General features: G+C 39.4%; 1 protein-coding gene across 2 annotated transcripts in view; it reads right to left on the bottom strand.

Annotated features, from left to right (window-relative positions):
* Positions 1-18,943, bottom strand: part of acsl3a (acyl-CoA synthetase long chain family member 3a) — a 190,060-nt gene that overhangs the window by 163,838 nt on the left and 7,279 nt on the right. For both annotated transcript variants that reach the window (XM_067451328.1, XM_067451329.1), the window contains exon 2: positions 5,635-6,105. In XM_067451328.1, the coding sequence (XP_067307429.1) occupies positions 5,635-5,991 (357 nt within the window). In that variant the 5' untranslated portion in view covers positions 5,992-6,105. The remainder of the gene's footprint in view (positions 1-5,634; positions 6,106-18,943) is intronic.

Raw genomic sequence — 18,943 nt, 5'->3', positions numbered from 1 at the left:
TTTCTCTTCCCGTCTCTATGGGACTGACAGGCAGAACAAAAGACTCGGATCTCACCTGTCGATTCAGAATCAGAACAATCAGAACCCATATGTTGCGTAATGCGCACGTGCAGTCAAAACAAAGTGAACGAATCACTCTCTGAGACAACTCGGTAGTCCCGAGTCATATTAAAGATTCGTTCAAAATGAACAAATCACTCTCTGAGACAACTCAGTAGTACTGAGTCATAATAAAGATTCGTTCAAAATGAACGAATCACTCTCTGAGACAACTCGGTAGTCCCGAGTCATATTAAAGATTCGTTCAAAATGAACGAATCATTAATGAACGACACGCAACCAAGATGCAAAAATGGATATCCAGAAATTTTCAAAATGACAATTATCCATTTGTAGTACATTTAATCAGCTTGTGACACTTTTCAATCACTTTTCAAGTGGACAGAGAGGCACTCTGGACATTGTTGTGAAATTAATTAATCACAGGCAGCTGGTTTAATGTAGAGAGCATGTCGAAACCCTGTAAAAAAGCTGTAATGATGCAGTGTATTTTGTGTTCAAATAGAACATTTTTGGTTTTATTGTTTTTATAGTTTAGCAAAATTGTCTGTTAATGTCGGCAGCCATTAGGCTACACTTGTGGAAACTACAGTCCAACTTATATTGTCTATCTTCTGTTGATTACAGAAACTGAGTTTTCTTTAAATTAAAATATGTGGCACCAAATTCATCCTTCTGTCGTTAATCTGCACCTGCCTCATTAGCAATTGGCAAAAACTGAAATCGACAACTATTTTGATAATCGATTAGTCGGCTTAAGTAATTTTTTAAGACAACAGTCAACTTCTTTGATTCCAGCTTGTTTAATGTGAATATCTTCTAGTGTGTTCTCTCATATGTGCTCATATTAGCCACCTCGTATTAGTACGAATTGCCGTGAGATCGGGCTGCATACACTGGTAGGCAGTGGCCCACCTTACCGTGACCACGATGCAGTCACCCAGAATTTATAGTTTACCCACCTCTTTTTTTACCACTACACCTCTGATAATAATGTAGGTATACATATAATGTAAGGCAACCTGAGGAAGATCGAAAGATCGAAACGTTGCAATGAAAGATTAAATTACTTTTAATTGCAAGTTGATAGCGTGCGGGACTTCTCTTTTCATTTGTTGATAATTTGACTTTTTTGTCCTGCTCTCCTACGCACCTATCACACACAGGTGTGCGACGTTCATATGATTGAGTTTGGTTCACTTATTCCAAAAGAAAAAAAAAGGCGTAGCTTGATGATGCCTTGATTTTGCAGAGCTTTTATATCACGCCGCCTTTTATGTCGCCCGCTTCCGCTTCTTCCGCTCATGTGGATGTGAGGTAATGAGCGTTGTTTATCATATTACACACATTATTTGAGTGTGTTGAAAGTTACAATGTTACTCTGTGCGTTTGTTTGGCAGTTACGATGAGGCACTTGTTCACACTGCAGATCGATATTAGGCATGGTAAAACATGGTACTCGTGGTAAATCATGAAAACAAGATTAAGATGATGTGTTGAGCTAAATAACAATGATTTGTTTTCTGAATATATCCACACAGTTGCTCACCTGTCTAATACAGGGGTTTTCAAACTTAATGATACCAAGAACCCCCAAATATGATGAACCTTTATGAGGGACCCCCGCCATAAAATTCATCAATTTTTATCCAAGAAAAAACATTTAAACTGTTAAATAAACAGTAAATGTGGCATTTATATAAATACAACATATTGTTTCACAACTTAAATTGGCTGTAGGGGTAGACCGAGTACAGTTGGTACACTTTTTGCTTTTTCAGTTACCACACCAAAACTGAGGTCTGAAAATAAGGCCGGAGACACACTGCAAGCGTGGCGTTTCTGCTGCGTGTCAGCCGCGGGGCGGCTGCCTGGCGTTTTCTCTGTCTTTGCACACCAGAAGCGTGTCTGACGCGGCGCGGCTGCTGCTATTAAGCCCTATACTTCATGTTAAATATAAATATATTGCCTATTGATACAGCAAAGACAACGTCGGCAGTAGCCTATTGGCCATACATATCTATGGTATTGACGGCAAAATAGGCTACAGAATATTTCGTTCTGTATTGACAGGTGCAATATTTCAAAATCGATAATTATGTTGTTTTTTATTACTACAATTAGGCCTATCTCTGCATTTGTTAACCTACAGACTTTCAAATATGAAAATGTCATTTATTAATATGTATTCGTGTCAAAATGGCATATAAACATCTTTTCCTATACTATTTTGCCTAGAAACGCTTCCAACACGTTCGCGTTTCGCGTGAAAAATAGACGTCTCTTCTATTTGAAGCATGCACGCGTTTTCCGCGCGGCTCGGACCGTGTGTGAGCCGCGCATGTGACGCAGGCAGTATGCAAGCTCTAACCGGTTAACATAGGAGCCGAAATAAAAACGGACACGCCACGCAGCAGAGACGCTCACGGCACGCTTGCAGTGTGTCCCCGGCCTTGCATACTGCCTGCGTCAGCGTGCATGCTTCAAATAGAAGAGACGCCTATTTTTCACGCGACACGCGAGCGTGTTGGAAGCGTTTCTAGGCAAAACAGCATAGGAAAAGATGTTTATATGCCATTTTGACACGAATACATATTAATAAATGACATTTTCATGTTTGAAAGTCTTTAGGTTAACATAAATGCAGAGATAGGCCTATTTGTAGTAATAAAAAACAACATAATTATCGATTTTAAAATATTGCACCTGTCAATACAGAACGAAATATTCTGTAGCCTATTTTGCCGTCAATACCATAGATATGTATGGCCAATAGGCTACTGCCGACGTTGTCTTTGCTGTATCATAGGCAATATATTTATATTTAACATGAAGTATAGGGCTTAATAGCAGCAGCAGCGCCGCGTCACACACGCTTCTGGTGTGCAAAGACAGAGAAAACCCTGCGCAGCCGCCCCGCGGCTGACACGCAGCAGAAACGCCACGCTTGCAGTGTGTCTCCAGCCTAAGTGTTGTTTTTTTTCATTTGACATTTCTTTTACTTGTCTACTAAAATATTAATAATTCTTAACATCCATAAGTAGGTCATATTTGCCACAATTAGCTCATAAACACAATAAGCTTTTTCGTTCCAACTGTACCCAAGGAACAGTACCCGAGCACAGTTGAGACACCCATCCGTAGTGCTGTAAAACTGCCCAACCCATTCATTGAATTTGTAAAATACCTTTAAAATGAGAATTCAACATTTTTTTTAATTTCCATTCAGTATTTGATTTGATTATTTATCAATAATAAAGTGCCACTTGCTATTGGCAGATTATTTTGTTTATTTTAAGCAAAAACTATAGGAAAAAAAATTAAATCCCAAAACAAGACTGATTTTTACTAGTCTAGTAAATACTTTATTTAATGTTTTTGATGTTTGGACTTGAAATAAAACAAAAATACTGTAAGAAAAGCATTTCATCGTGCAACTAAATTGCATGTGCTCCAATAGGATTCTAGTGCGGGGTACAATTGATACACTGCGTCTCAACTGTACCCCGTTGACCACCTTGGACATTTCTCCATATTTTACGACTGCCTTACACGACACACAGTTAGTGATGGGACATCTGAAGCGAGGCTCCGGAGCTTGTGTCGAGCAAAAAGGGGCGTTCCAGGTGAAGCCCCGATTCGAGGCTTGTATCGTTTCCGTGAAAATCATGTGACGATGACAAACGAGGCCTCGTTTTCTGTTGAATACGTCATTGCTTCATTCGCTTTCGGATTAAAGTGGTTCGAAACCTCGCGCCTTGTGGGGTTTGCAGTATGCATTTGCATTGGTGTTGAGGTGTTGGTTGTATGTAGTAGCGATATCATAATATATATCATAGCTTGTATTATATATTATATTACATTATACTCAGTTTAGTAGATTATTAGAGTAAATTATACATAGTTCAGTAGATTATTAGAGTAAATTAGCCTATATCTAGTTGTAATACTTATACTACGTAATTATAACATTATATATATATATATATATATATTATATATATATATAAAACACTACTACTAATATATATATATATATATATATATATATATATATATATATATATATATATATTAGTAGTAGTGTTATATATATATATATATATATATATATATATATATATATATATATATATATATATATATATATATATTGCTATTATTATTATTATTATCATTATCATTATTATTATTATAAGACTAGACTGTATTAGGGAAAGCTTTTCCCATCCCTGCAGTTTGCTGTTCCACAATTCCAGTCCCATAAGCACTGCACTCACAATAATTTATTTACAATCATTCTGGGCATTCACTCATCACTAACCCAAAGAACTACTGAATAGTTTAACACAAAGTTGTGTGTTTGTGTGAGTTGTGTGTGCATAGGTTAATACAAGCAGAGTAAAATACTTTATTAATACACAGGCAATAGAAAAAGGGTGTGCCCACACTATGATAATTTGGTTGCTCAGGATGAATAGATTTGTGTGCGACGCATTGCTTTGCACAGCAGGTGTCACTAGGGAGCACACTGTTTCATGAGGCTTCAGGTAAATGAACCTTTTGGTGAACCAATGGGCTGGAAAGCCTCAGTGATTCAGGAAGCCTCATTTGGCCATCACTACACACAGTCATGCAATATGCCAGTTTTCAGAGCACAGATTAAGGTTTAAGAAAATGTAAGTTAACTTTAAAAGTCATGTAGGGATGAGAAGCTATTCATGTGGAAGAGCTGTGGTGAAATGAAAAATTGACCTTAGAAAAAAACGTTCACCGATATCTTCGGACTGGAGAAGCGCACGGACTTCAAATTTTCCACGATTGAAGAGGACGCTAATACGCATGTGCGAAGCAAATATCACAGATCAGACTTGTTGAACACGCAAGTTATTTGAGGTGTCTCAAATGTACCCCTGTACCAACTGTACTCAGTCTACACTTAATGCTGGATTAACCTGAAGAAGATCATTTTCAATTAAAAATTACTTTAAGAGACTTTATCCATTTTAACTTTGTCTTTTTATTCTCTGAAATGTTCTGGGGACCCCTTAGAACCTTCTGGAGGACCCCTGGGGACATCCCCAGACCCCAGTTTAAAAACCCCAGGTCTAATAAAACACGTAATGTATTAAAGCGTCTTTCGTGTTTTCATGGTTTCTACAAAATAAAACCGGAGATCGTGGGTAACGCAGGCATGATGTCATTGATAGACGACTCAAAGACACGGTCCATGTCCTGGTGAAAATGATTTCTTATTTCTCTGGATTTAAACATTCTTGGAAACATCTGGGATAATGTAAGTACACAAGTCAACAAAATATATATTTTTAAAAAAGTTTGTATTTTTTGTTATATTTTAATAAATAAAAAAAATCCTTAGTTGTCAGATATAATCATCAAAATTAAAAGAAATAATTATTTGAAATATATCAGTCTGTGTGTAATGAATTATTATCCTTTAACAATATGAGTGGACATCAGTGGGGGGTGGGGGTTACAAAAGTGTAGCTCCTTCAACACATCCAAGAGTATTGAAGGGCAAAAGCATAGCATGGACTTTCAGACGATACACACCTTCTTGAAGACTCGTCCATCCTCCTGAGCTTCATCTTCCTCACTCAGCAGCTCTCTGGTGCCCAGGCAGTGGAGGTCAGGATGGCGGCATACGGATGATTCAAACACCCGATCGAGCGTGCTTATCCCGGGATGTAGGCACGTTGCTAACGCCCTCAGCGCTCCGACGTCCCGGTAGGGTCCCGAAGGGTGTCCGCTCACAGAACGGCCTTTCACCCTCCGCGAACACTCGGAGAACGACTGCGATTCGGATGATCTCAGCAACAGGTACGGCAGGTAAGAGATGAGGGAATAAAGCCAAACCACCAGTCTGAATATGACCACCACTACTGGACTCACGTCCTGCTTCAGCCTCATACTGACAGAACGAAATGGAAAGAAACGTACGAAGAGTGAGGGAAAGTTATGGTGTCACTTCCTCCTCTTCTCTCGTTTCTTCTCCTCTGCGAATGTGTCAGTGAAGCCTCGTTTCTAAACAAGAAAAACAAGCAGTCAATCCTCCATGCTGTTAAACACACACACTAACACTAAACAGCATCAGAACATTCCTGTGAAGATCATGGGTGATTACTAGTTAGATGGAAATTTCAACATTTCGACCCATTTGACCCCCATTCACCTCAACACGGTAGCATGAGAGGAGAGACAGATTAGAAACCGGTACAAATAGAGGTGTGTAACGTCTCACATCAGCCCAGATTTCTGCACAAATCCAAAAGCGGGTGAAAGGTGACATCACACTAAGCATGTGCACACAGGTTTTAAACTAAGAGAGTGGGTCAGGGCTATTTTTGTTTTTAACTAAAACTAAACCATTCATTTTTTAAATTCTAAATATTAAGAAAAACTATAATAGCATAAATCAATGTTTGAGTGTGTGTGTGTTTGTGTGTATGAGAGTGTTTGAGTAAGTGCGTGTGTGAGTGTGTATGTAAGTGTGTGTGTGTGTGTGTGTGTGTGTGTGTGTGTGTGTGCGTGTGTGTGTGTGTGTGAGCCTGTTTATGTGGTTTATGAGGACACAAATTTGTATAACTACATGGGTATTACACTGGTATTACACTATAAATGTGGTTTATGAGGACATATCAAATGTCCTCATAATTCAAATGGCCCTAAAACCATACTAAATGATGTTTTTTTGAGAAAGTAAAAATGCAGAATGTTTCCTGTGATGGGTAGGTTTAGGGGCAGGGGCAGTGTAAGGGGATAGACAATACGGTTTGTACAGTATAAAAACCATTACGCCTATGGAGAGTCCCTGTAAACCACATAGACTAACGTGTGTGTGTGTGTGTGTGTGAGTTTTGAGTGTGTGTGTGTGTGTTATGAGTGTTTGTTTGTTTGAATGTATGAGAGTGTTTGAGAGTGTGTGTGTGAATGAGAGTGTTTGAGTAAGTGTGTATGTGAGTGTGTATATGTAAGTGTGTTTTAGTGCTTGTGTGCGTGCATGAGTGAGTGTGTGTGTGTGTGTGTGTGTGTGTTATGAGTGTTGTTTGTGTGTATGAGAGTGTTTGAGAGTGTGTGTGCGTGTGAGTGTGTGTCAGTGCATGTGTGGGAGTGTGTTTGAGTTTGAGTGAGTGCTTGTATGCGTTTCAGTGTGTGAGTGCGTGTATGTGTGTGTCAGTGCATGTGTTTAAGTGAGTGTGTATGTCAGTGTGTAAGTGCATGTGTGTGTCAGTGTGCTTGTTTTAGGTGAAATATCAGGACACAAATGTGTTTAATGACATGGGTATAACATAGGTATTACAAAGAGAGGGTGAAATATGAAGACATTTCCCCATGTCCCCACTTTCAAAAAGGCTTATAAATCATTCAAAGATGAGTTTTTTTGAGAAAGTAAAAATGCTAAATGTTTCCCATGATTGGTAGGTTTAGGGGCAGGGACAGTGTGTGTGTGTGTGTGTGTGTGTGTGTGTGTCTGTGTGTGTGTGTGATGGGTAGGTTTAGGGGCTGGGGCAGTGTAGGGTGATAGAAAATATAGTTTATACAGTATAAAACCCATTACGCCTATGGAATGTCCCCACATTTCACAAAAACAAACGCGTGTATGTGTGTCAGTGCGTGTGTGGGAGTGTGTTTGGGTTTGCGTGAGTGTGTGTGCATGTGTGTGTGTTAGTGTGTGAGTGCATGTGCGTGTGTGTCAGTGCATGTATCTGTGTGTGTCAGTGTGTGAGTACATTTGTGTGTCAGTGTGTGAGTGCATGTATGTGTTTGTCAGTGTGTGTGTGGGAGTAAATATACTTGATTCTGATTGGTTAATCGCACCACCCAGCAGTATGTTACCCCTCGATAACAACCGGTAGGAACAGGTGTGTGTCTGGTCTGGTAACCTGTGTTACCACTTTGCTGAACTGGTAACACAGGCTCATCCGGTAACTGAAGCCAGCGCTATACACTTGCTAGGAATGTTTTTTCCTTTCCTTCATTTGGTGAGCTAATAAAATATGAAATCTCAAATCAATATTTTGTGCACAGTAATTATGTCATCCGGGTTTCACAGACTCACTCTATCTTGTTTCATACAAAAATAGCTGCTGCCAAATGGTTAAGAATTGAAAGGCCCCATGGCATGGTTTTATAGTGTTTCCTGAGGTGTTATATTGTTAGTATGATTTTTACATTTAAAAAAATGTCATAATTTAGAAATAAAAGGCATTTTTTCTATACTGATATTAGCCCTCTGGCTTGGATGCTCTGTTTCAAGGGCTGTGTCTGCTGTGAGACTTCATTTGATGCGCGAGTTTATTTCGTTTGTCTCTGAGAGCTCTGAATGAGTCCCAGTCACACCGACCCTTATTCTATGAACTTTGCAATGTTATTTCTCTCACAAAATGTTTTCACCACAACAAACACGACATGGACATGAATACAGTTCACGAGTTTGTGTGTCCGTATAATCTTAGTGAAAGTGGAGAACAGATTTGGCTTGCTGTCTGCTATAGAGGGGCTCGGAGAGGATATTCTACCTGAGCTCCGATTGCCCCCCTAAAACAGGCAAATTAAATGAATAAAATAATGAATGAATGAGTCAAAAATTTTATTTATATAGTGCTTTCATATGTACTACTGTACACCCAAAGCGCTTTACACTTGAGTCAGGGATCTCTCCTCAACCACCACCAGTGTGGTGTACCAAATTGTACAAAAGGAGGAGCAGGGGAGGAGGAGGGATGCTTCAGGAACTAAAAAGGGGTTTTATACCTTGGTATTAGGGCTGCACGATATTTGAAAAAAATTACATTGCGATATTTTCCCCCCCAACGATATATATTGCGATATTGAGAGCCATCAATCCAGGCTAAAGTCAATAATTACCATTCCTTGATATTAAGAAATGTTGGAAAGTATGAGCAAACATGAAGCAAAACCTCCAGTAGGTGGCAGCAGGTGACCGTCTTAATGAGTGAGTCACTGAGTCGTTCATTCAAATGATTCATTCAAACGCTGAATCGTTCACACTTGTTGCTATGAGTAAGATGCGTTACGGGTCTGCTGTGAACGATTTTCACTGCTGAAATAGAACAACAACACTAAATATTGCATCGAAAATGTAAGTGACTAAGTGAATGTTAATTAGTTGTTTATGGAACTGTCATATGAAATCAGTGTCGTGATGGTATTCAGGAAAATGCGACCTTATTATCATCAGTTCATTATATATTATCCACAATCGATCGCCACTTACACTAAATTAATGCACAAACATTCTTGCAATTTGGTGATTCGCTAGTTATTTTTTGTTTTAATCAGGCTCTTGTCTAGCCTGACAAGCCAGACCCACATCAAGATGTTTGGTCTGGAAACTCACCATAGACGGGGCTCAGTCCGAGGGGCGGGATAAACGGTTGTCTTTCAAACTCCCTCTGCACGCGATAGGATAGCGGTATACCAACCGGAGCAACGACGGTGAAGGGGAGCACGCTGACTGATTAAACATTCGCCGTATCCGGTCGGCTAAACTCCGAACCATAGACTGTAAACACATCTTCCCTTTTTAAGAATGACTTCAGTGCCGCTCTTTGTTCTTTTCTCAGAGGAAAGCTTAACTCCAAGTCTTCCGGAGGCGCGGGCAGAGCTGATTCGAAAGACCGCCGCCGTTCGCCAGTTTCTGTGTTTACTAGAAGACTGTGTTACTAGAAGCACGCAAACGCAATTCGGCCGTCGTCATTATGGCCCCGCCCGCCGACTCTATAGCCTACCTACACGATGTGATTGGGCCGTCCAGATTCTGAGGAATACAGCTCAGATAGGAATTGAGAGTTGCTAGACCACACTTGCGGGCAAATTAAATTTGCTGCCGCTAGGGTGCGTCTAGATTTCTAGGCTAGCTCTTGTCCGTCAGTCAAGTAAAATTCTCCTTCACTTGTCGAATAAAAGATTCGTACCAGAAATCATCTTTTTGGGACTATTTTGGCTACATAAAGGAGGATGTTGAACAAAAAGAGGCACTTTGCATGAAGTGTCTTGTGGCCACAAAACAAGAAAACACCACCAATTTGTCTGATCACTTAAAACGGAACCACAAAGATCTTTACGACGAATATAAAGCAGGGCTCGACATGAACGCTTGTCCGGGACATGTGGGTGTTTTGAAGGGACAAGTGAAAGCGAATTTTACTTGACTGACGGACAAGAGCCTGATTAAAACAAAAAATAACTAGCGAATCACCAAAATGCAAGAATGTTTGTGCATTTATTTAGTGTAAGTGGCGATCGATTGTGGATAATATATAATGAACTGATGATAATATGGTCGCGCTGTTCACGCTCGTGCAGCCTCTCGAGGACGGTCTTATCGATGTTAAAACAGAATATCGTTCAGCCCTACTTGGTATTAATTGAAAGATTAGATGGCCGTTCTCCTCCCGAAATTACGTTTATTAACCTCACTAAGAGCTTCTGTTAACGGCTTCATTAAAACGGTAGTTTGGACGAGTGTGCACTGTAGATATACGTGATTGACAGATCCGAACATCATAAAGAGTTTTTTTCACTTTGATCACTCTCTGTAGTTTAATCATTTAAATAACAGATTTGTTTCATGCTACTAACAGAAACGACGTGAAGTTTTATCATTTTAGGCACTGGTTTGATTCACTGATACATCAAGACTGACAGTATTAAACGATTTAGAAAGAAAGTCTGTGTGAACTTGACTGATTAGCTAGACATCAGAACTCACTGATCCCAGATCAGGTTTTAATGAACACTGTTACTCACTGTTTGTGGCAGTGCTGTCGAATCCATATGGTAAAGCCTGTGTTGACATCGGGACTGATAAACTGAATCTATTCTCGACTAATTCTCAGGGCGGGCAAAGCAGAGGAAGGGGAGGAAACCTTTCCTGATGACTTCATAACAGGAGAATTCAAGATCAGCTCGTCTGGACTCTCATTTTCTCAAAGGCAGAGAAAGACAGCCAGAACTTGGTTTACACTATTTAAAATTTCTAGCCACTTGGGGACAATATTAAGGCTAGGAGAACTCATTAATGTTGAAAAACCTTTTAAAATGAAAATTTCATGGGACCTTTAAGAGCTAATAAAATAGTTTGACTCAGATCAATATTTCATGTCTAATTTACTTATGTGGTAAGTAGCAGGATAATTTACATCCAGCAGTTGTTATTGCAGAATAAACCCCTTCAGGTTAATGCAATACCACGACGAATTGGAGAAAGTGCAATGTGCAATATGTCCTGCATTAAAAGAGCCAATCGCTGATTGATAAAAGTCATCGCGTCACTGCCGTTAGAAGCTCCTGTTCCTATAAAAACAGTGCCGGGCGCTTAGGATGTTACGGTTGATACAAAGAAAAACTGGTGCGAGGATCCAAGTGCAAAAAGGAGATATTTATTAACAAATAAAACAAACTTAAAGCAAAAACCTACGAGGGGGGGAAAAACACATAAACAGAATAATAACATACAAAACACATACCAGGAAGGGTCATGGGGAAAACGGGACACATAAGCTGTGTCTCATTTCGTTAAATTTCGAAGGCTGCGTCCTCCGGAGGACACGTCCTGTGTAGGATGCAGTATACGAAGTGTCCTCAATCAGAATTAAACGAGACGTCCTTTGTAGGACACAAAAAGGCAGGAAGTATCACATTGCTATGCCAACACATTCAGCCTCGTTGCGCTCTCACGCCAGTTTATATGAATGAAAATTATTTATAACTTGAAAATTACTATGAAATGTTTCTTGTCGACAGCAATGTACTGTTCTAAACGTTTAAAAAGCACTAAAGCGTTGTAATCCTGTTAACCACAACTATCTGTTTGAGGTAATAGAGCTTAAAAATAAAAACAAGCTTGAACTTACATTTTAAACACCACACCTACGCTCGCATGTATATCTACGGAAGCTTATTGCATTCACTTGAGAAAAAAAAATCTACTCTGTTTTTCTGAATTAATGACTTAATTATCTCAGAATTATGAGATAATTTTTCATGAATAATTTTTTTCTGCTCTGTTTTTCTGAATTAATGACTTAATTATCTCAGAATTATGAGATAATTTTTCATGAATAATTTTTTTGCTCTGTTTTTCTGAATTAATGACTTAATTATCTCAGAATTATGAGATAATTTTTCATGAATAATTTTTTTCTGCTCTGTTTTTCTGAATTAATGACTTAATTATCTCAGAATTATGAGATAATTTTTCATGAATAATTTTTTTGCTCTGTTTTTCTGAATTAATGACTTAATTATCTCAGAATTATGAGATAATTTTTCATGAATAATTTTTTTTTGCTCTGTTTTTCTGAATTAATGACTTAATTATCTCAGAATTATGAGATAATTTTTCATGAATAAATTTTTTTTTCTCTGTTTTTCTGAATTAATGAGATCCCTCAAAATCCAGCCAAGAGCTCTATTTTAGCTGGATTGCATGGAAGTAAACATGTCCCGCCTTTCAAATTTGTGCAGACAGCCGATCTCATGAAAATTCATATAAATAGTAGTATAAATAAGTGTGCAATCTTGTGGAATGTATACGCTAAAATGAGTTTTGGTGTGCATATGGTACACAGTTTTTCACGTACTTATATGCACTTTATGGCATATTATACGTACGAACCCCCCATCCCACCATCCCCAAGAGCATGTCATATGCATGCACGCGAAAGACTGTGTAGCACGTGCATTATCTCAGTAAACATTCCACACAATATACATTCCAGACGATATACATTAGACACGATTTCACACTCGTACTATTGATACGCATTACTATGTGATCGTGTTAAGATGATGCATCTGAAATGCATTCAGGCTGGCTACGTGGTGACACAAGAGACAATCAGGCAATTGTTGAAAATACTGGATCCCCATGGAGTGCAATAGCAATGTCAAGCAGATCAGAATGTTCATTTCTGCTGTCATGAGCTGTCTGCACAAAGTCGATGCACTAAAAACAATACAATTTTTATTACTTAAAGACAATGTCTCAAACCCAAAGTAAAATAAATCCGGATTAAATTTGAAAGGCGGGACATGTTTACTTCCATGCAATCCAGCTAAAATAGAGCTCTTGGCTGGATTTTGAGGGATCTCATTAATTCAGAAAAACAGAGCAAAAAAATTTTATTTATGAAAAATTATCTCATAATTCTGAGATAATTAAGTCATTAATTCAGAAAAACAGAGTAGATTTTTTTTTCTCAAGTGAATGCAATAAGCTTCCGTATATATCTGGCAGTGGTGCAGTTTTTTCATATAATATAAAAAAATATATATGACTGTTGTTAACGGCGACGCAAAGAATTATGGGTTATCTCCAGCCGCGAAGGCTACACATATGCACACTCCGAAATCCTCTGAAAGAAGGAGGCATTCGAAGGTCGCATTTGAAGCGTCCTTCTCACTTTTTTGAAATGAGACGGACTTATGACGTATGCAACCTTCAAATGCGACCTCCGGAGGATGCAGCCTTCTGAAATGAGACACAGCTTATAGACAGTACAACGATCCGACCAGCACAACAAACACAAGGAGCTTAAGAAGGGAAAAAATTAAGAGGGAACAGGTGGGACAAATGAAACCAATAACGAGATAACAAGGGGGGAGGGATCTAACAGACACGAGCACATGCTCAACATAACAAAACCCACATGTGCACACAAGACAGGACAGGCATGTGACATTGGACGGCACATGCGCATTGGTGGAACTAGCGTTTAGAAATAACTTTGGAAATGTAACTTAAGACGGTTGTTGTCAGATTTCATTGGTGATTTCAAATAGGAAATGTAATCATAAGCTTGGCATTTCAAAGATGGCCACCGAGTGAAATGACTTGCTTAAAGTGACTTTGACTAAACTTATTTTAGAGATACAGTATATTATAGAATATAAATGATCAACAACTTGTGTGCTTAATTCAAAGCCACTAAAGGCACATGAGCTTTGTGTAAGGCATTGACTAAAGTTGAAGTCATTCTATCTATCACTTCCTCCTGAGCTGAGCAAGCTGCATTGTGAACAATCGTGTGACACACAATGCGATTGGTCTTCAAATGGCACCTGGTGCAACATGCATACAAGCAAAGATGAGAATTGTGATGGAAATTAAGTGAATAATGACTTTGGGGGGGGGGGGGGGGGGGGGATTTCTTTAAAAGTAAAGATTCTTCAATAAGCTATTTTCTGTGAGTGTGTGGACACTTCTGATTAATTTGCCAAAATTAGTTCAAAAGGTGTAATGGTCAAATTTTTTACCCAACAAACCAGTTTTTGTACAGCTGAAATAACTGGAAGCGGATACGATCAAGTTACAAAGGCCTGAAATTGAAATGATTTAGAAATATTTTTAAAAAACAAAAACTAATAAAAATGATACACACGTAAAAAAAATGAAAATATTTATTATAATTCTAAATATATAATGATTAGTGTGTGTGATATGAATTGGTGTGTTTTGGGGTTTGTGTCACTGGTCGGAGCTGTCCGTGGTCCTGAAGCCACTCAGGTCCCTCAATTAAATCCTGTCATGTTTGACGTTTAATAAACACGGACGAGGGGGATCATCTACCCCGGGCTGAGGAATATCATCCGACTCTGCAATCAGCCCAATAACACAAGAGATCAAAACATGGCATGGCTATTTTTGCTCATATTGTGACAGCACAACCAGCTGCCCACACCACCATTTAGAACAAAGTGATGCTCATGATTACAAGCACATAAGAAATATAATACACTCTTAGACACTAATGGTTATGGTTCATGGGGTTCTGTAGGGTACTTGACAACATTTTAAAGAACCTTCATGCCAAAAAGGTGCACATAAAGAGAAATGTCTTCCATGACTGCATAGTACTCATGTTTAACAGGTTACTTACATTTTTTGCGTGTTTACGAACTATTTAATTAAAATTAAGAATGAATTTTAAAAAATGATTTATTTAAAATCCATAAAATTATGGGAAAAAATATTTTTTTATTGAGCAAATTGCAAATGTACAAAATAATAGCTTATACAAGGTAGGGGATCAATGATATACAAACACTTACAGAAGAGGAGAGAGAGAGAGAGAGAGAGAGAGAGAGAGAGAGAGAGAGAGAGAGAGAGAGAGAGAGAGAGAGAGAGAGAGAGAGAGAGAGAGAGAAGGAAAAAAGAAAAGAAAATAGTAATAGAGTTTTAGTAGCAGTAGTAATCATAATAATAATAAATATAACAACAAAAATAATAGTAGCAGGAGTGGTAGTAATAGCAATAGTATTCATGTTAACAATCGTAATAGTAGCTGTATCATCTGTGAATTATAATAACCATAATAGTATTAGTAATAATAATAATAGTAGTAGTTGTTGTGATAGAGGTAGTAATAACAAGTATAACTATAGTAGTATTCATGATGATAATAATAGCATTAGTGGAAGTACTAGTAGTAATATATAATAACAGTAATATTATAAGTAATAATAATAAGAATAATAACTTTAGAATAGTCAGTAACATTTAATTTAATTTTATAGGTCTGGGAGCGACTCCACAATTGGCAGTGAGCACAACCAACAGACATCCCCGAGATAGACATGGTCCCCTCTCTCCATTCCTCCTCCCCAGCTCCTTTCCTCCTCGCCAGTGACTCCCAAACCCAGCAGTTACCCCTCTCATGTACTGCTGTGTTTTCCTCCACAAAGTATGCTGGGGCACCCCAACAGGCCGACCATGAGAACCCCTTTAAAGGTTCTATATGAAGCGTCTTCCAGAAGCCTTTAAGGGCTGTTTCCACCAAGGACGATAACTATAAGTATAATGATAAACATATAGTTAAAAAAAAAAAAAAATCTACAAAAGAATAGCAGAGTCGACACTACATTTAAAACAGCAGAAAGAATCTATATTGTTGGATTTTTTTTTTTTTCTGCGGATGAACGATAAAAAACTTGACAGCCAATCAGAATCCATCATGCTTTCACAAGCTCAGGCATTTAAAGGCAGACCACAAAACTGCAGTGCGCTTAGAATAAACAGAACAATATCGTCCACTGGTGTGGATGCTAATATAGTTAGCATTCTTGGATTGAACAGACCTAAACTATAGACATTTTTATTCTAAAGAGTGTAAGGCCACGTTTACACTAGTGCGTTTTCGTTTTATAACCGTTTTAAAATGAAAACGATACTCGTCTACACTAGCGTTTCAGACAGGATCTCGGTCTACATTGCACGACCGAAAACGCACGTCACATGACTGTTCATGCGCGTACAAGTGTAAACAGTTGCCTCTTGCGTATGTATACAGCTTCAGTATTATACACTACAGCTTTTAACTGCACAACGGCTGCTAAAAAAAGGACAGCAAAACTTGCAGTTCCGTCTGTGTTATTGTTTACACGGTAGTTAAGGCTGGTATATTTCTGAGCCATCGAGAGCAGTGTTGCCAGACATACGATAATTATCGCATTTGTATGATAATTTTGACCTCTGTACGATAACTGATGGGGAAAAAAAACATCCCAGAATGTACGTTCATTTCTGAACTATGTGACACTTTAAATAATGGTCGTTGTAATCATAGGGCTTCTACACTCATTGATCTAGCTGTGAAAGTGAGGAGAACATGAACGTGGTGTTACGCATGTCTTCCATCTCATCTCAGTTACGTCTTCTCAGCCAATCATCAGATGATACTCTCTCTCTCACGAGCACAGGCTAACATCCTGCTGCGGCGCTTAGTAAGGGTGTGAATCGTCACAGGTCTCACGATTCAATTCGATTACGATCATCATGTCAACGATTCAATATCACACTTCCTGAATGTAGCAAACATCAAAGACAGCTTAAAGGTGCACTATGCAACTCTTCGTCCACTTGAGGGCGCCTATTCTAAACAAAGGTGTATTTTGATGATGCCAGGTGTGAGCGCAGTATCTTGGGACATGTGGTCTTCACCTCACAGCCGGTGGAAAATAGGACTCGGGCAGAAATCATGCTCATGGATGCGGTTATTAACGTTACTGTAGTGTAAAGCAGAGCAGGACCGAGTGTTGTGGAGCAGAGCACGGCCGCTGGAGCGATTGTTATACAAACACGGCTCGCGAGTACCGGGACTTTTATTATGACGGGACGGGACAGTCGCCGGGCACATGCACGTCTGCTTTTTCCGGTCAGGTAAAGCAGCTATTTTATCATATCAGATACATTTAAGGGGCCAAGGGCTTCGGCCATCCGTCTGCTCCCTGAACTGAAATGAAGTAGTGGGCTGTACTTTCCACACGATTGACATCAGGTTGAAGTACGCCCACAAGCCGTGCGAGTTATTGGTGTATTACAGGTTGGCTGGTGGTTATGTTGCCCGCATACCGCCTCCCATGGCCGAGACTGGTATTACGACACCTGTCGGGCAGGGGCTAGTAATGCTACTGCTAATTAAGGTTGATATCTCTGCAGCACTATAACTTGACATTTTTTTAATGACATCATCGCCCTTATTTCTTCTCATTCTTTTGATGCGTGTAGGCCATTTTTGGGATATTTTTACCTACATTTTTACACATGGCACCTTTAAGTCTGAACACAGCAGAGGTCAGGAGCATTTTAGAACAAATAAAAACTAGTAGATAGGCTACTAAAAGCACATGGAACTGTAAAGTAGTGTACTTAAGCTATAATAATGCTCACAAACTCACACGCACACACTCACAAGCGTTCGCAAGCACACATTCTGCTGGCTGGCACACACATTCGCACAATGTAAATGTTAAAATAGTGGGTGCATTTTTTTTTTTTTTTTTTGTCTGTTATCGTCCTGGAAGCATAATGTGGGCAGACACGCTATCAAGTCTCCCCCAAGTCTCCATTTCGGTCCGTTTACACTGAAACGCAACCCCGGAGGTCAAACTAAAAAACGGGGTGTGCAGTGTTTTTGAAACTTGCCAGCGAAAGGCGTTGTCACAATTCACCAGTGTGAGTGCCCGTGATCACCACCAGAGGGCACTCCACCCCAGACTGTCACTCCATCACAAACTACATTACCCATAATCCTTGGACTCATTGGCACTCATTGTTTTCACCTGTCTCTCATCACCTCATTACCTCTGCCTATATAAGCCTGGTTATCTCTGTCATTCATTGCGAAGTCTTGTTTAGTGTCACAACTGCATTTCTGAGCGTTTCCCTGGTTTCATGTATCTTGGTCTTTGATTTCTTGCCTTCTCCGTGGATTACCCTGTTTTGTTTGCCTTTTCGGACTGATTTCCTGTTATGACCTTTTGCCTGTTCTATTGACTACGACTTTGGATTACCCTTCAATAAATACTGCGTTTGGATCTTCAACCAACCTTCTGTCTCAGAGCAGTTCGTTACAGAAGACTTCGCCCACATGGATCCAGCAGTATGTCTCGTCCGTCTATGCCAGGGAACTCACTCACTCGAGGACCACATAATAGACTTTCTGAACATTGCAAACTTCACCAACCTCCCGGACTTTATGTTGATTGAATTTTTTTGCCATGGACTCAACAAGCAGTTGCAAAGCAAACTCGTCCGTGATGGTCCTCGAGGGTCCCTGAGTGAGTTCCTTGATTATGCCCTTCAGGTAAGCGGCTCTGCATTCACAGTGGGTATCATGGAGGATGATCGTGACGTTACCACTGCATCTGCCGAGACAGTGTCCTCAGGCAAGATGGCCGCCGAGCCAGTGTCCTCTGACAAGATGGCCACCGAGCCAGTGTCCTCTGACAAAATGGCAGCTGAAGCTCTGTCTTTGGACAAGATGGACACCACTCCAGAACCTTCAGCCATCATGGACATCAATGCAGAGTTCCGGGTTGTCATAAACGGCACACA

Source organism: Pseudorasbora parva, chromosome 8 (genome assembly GCF_024679245.1).
Source record: "Pseudorasbora parva isolate DD20220531a chromosome 8, ASM2467924v1, whole genome shotgun sequence".
Taxonomy (NCBI): Eukaryota; Metazoa; Chordata; class Actinopteri; order Cypriniformes; family Gobionidae; genus Pseudorasbora; species Pseudorasbora parva.
The sequence above is the reverse complement of the archived record's forward strand: the minus strand, read 5'-3'. Positions and strand labels throughout refer to the sequence as shown.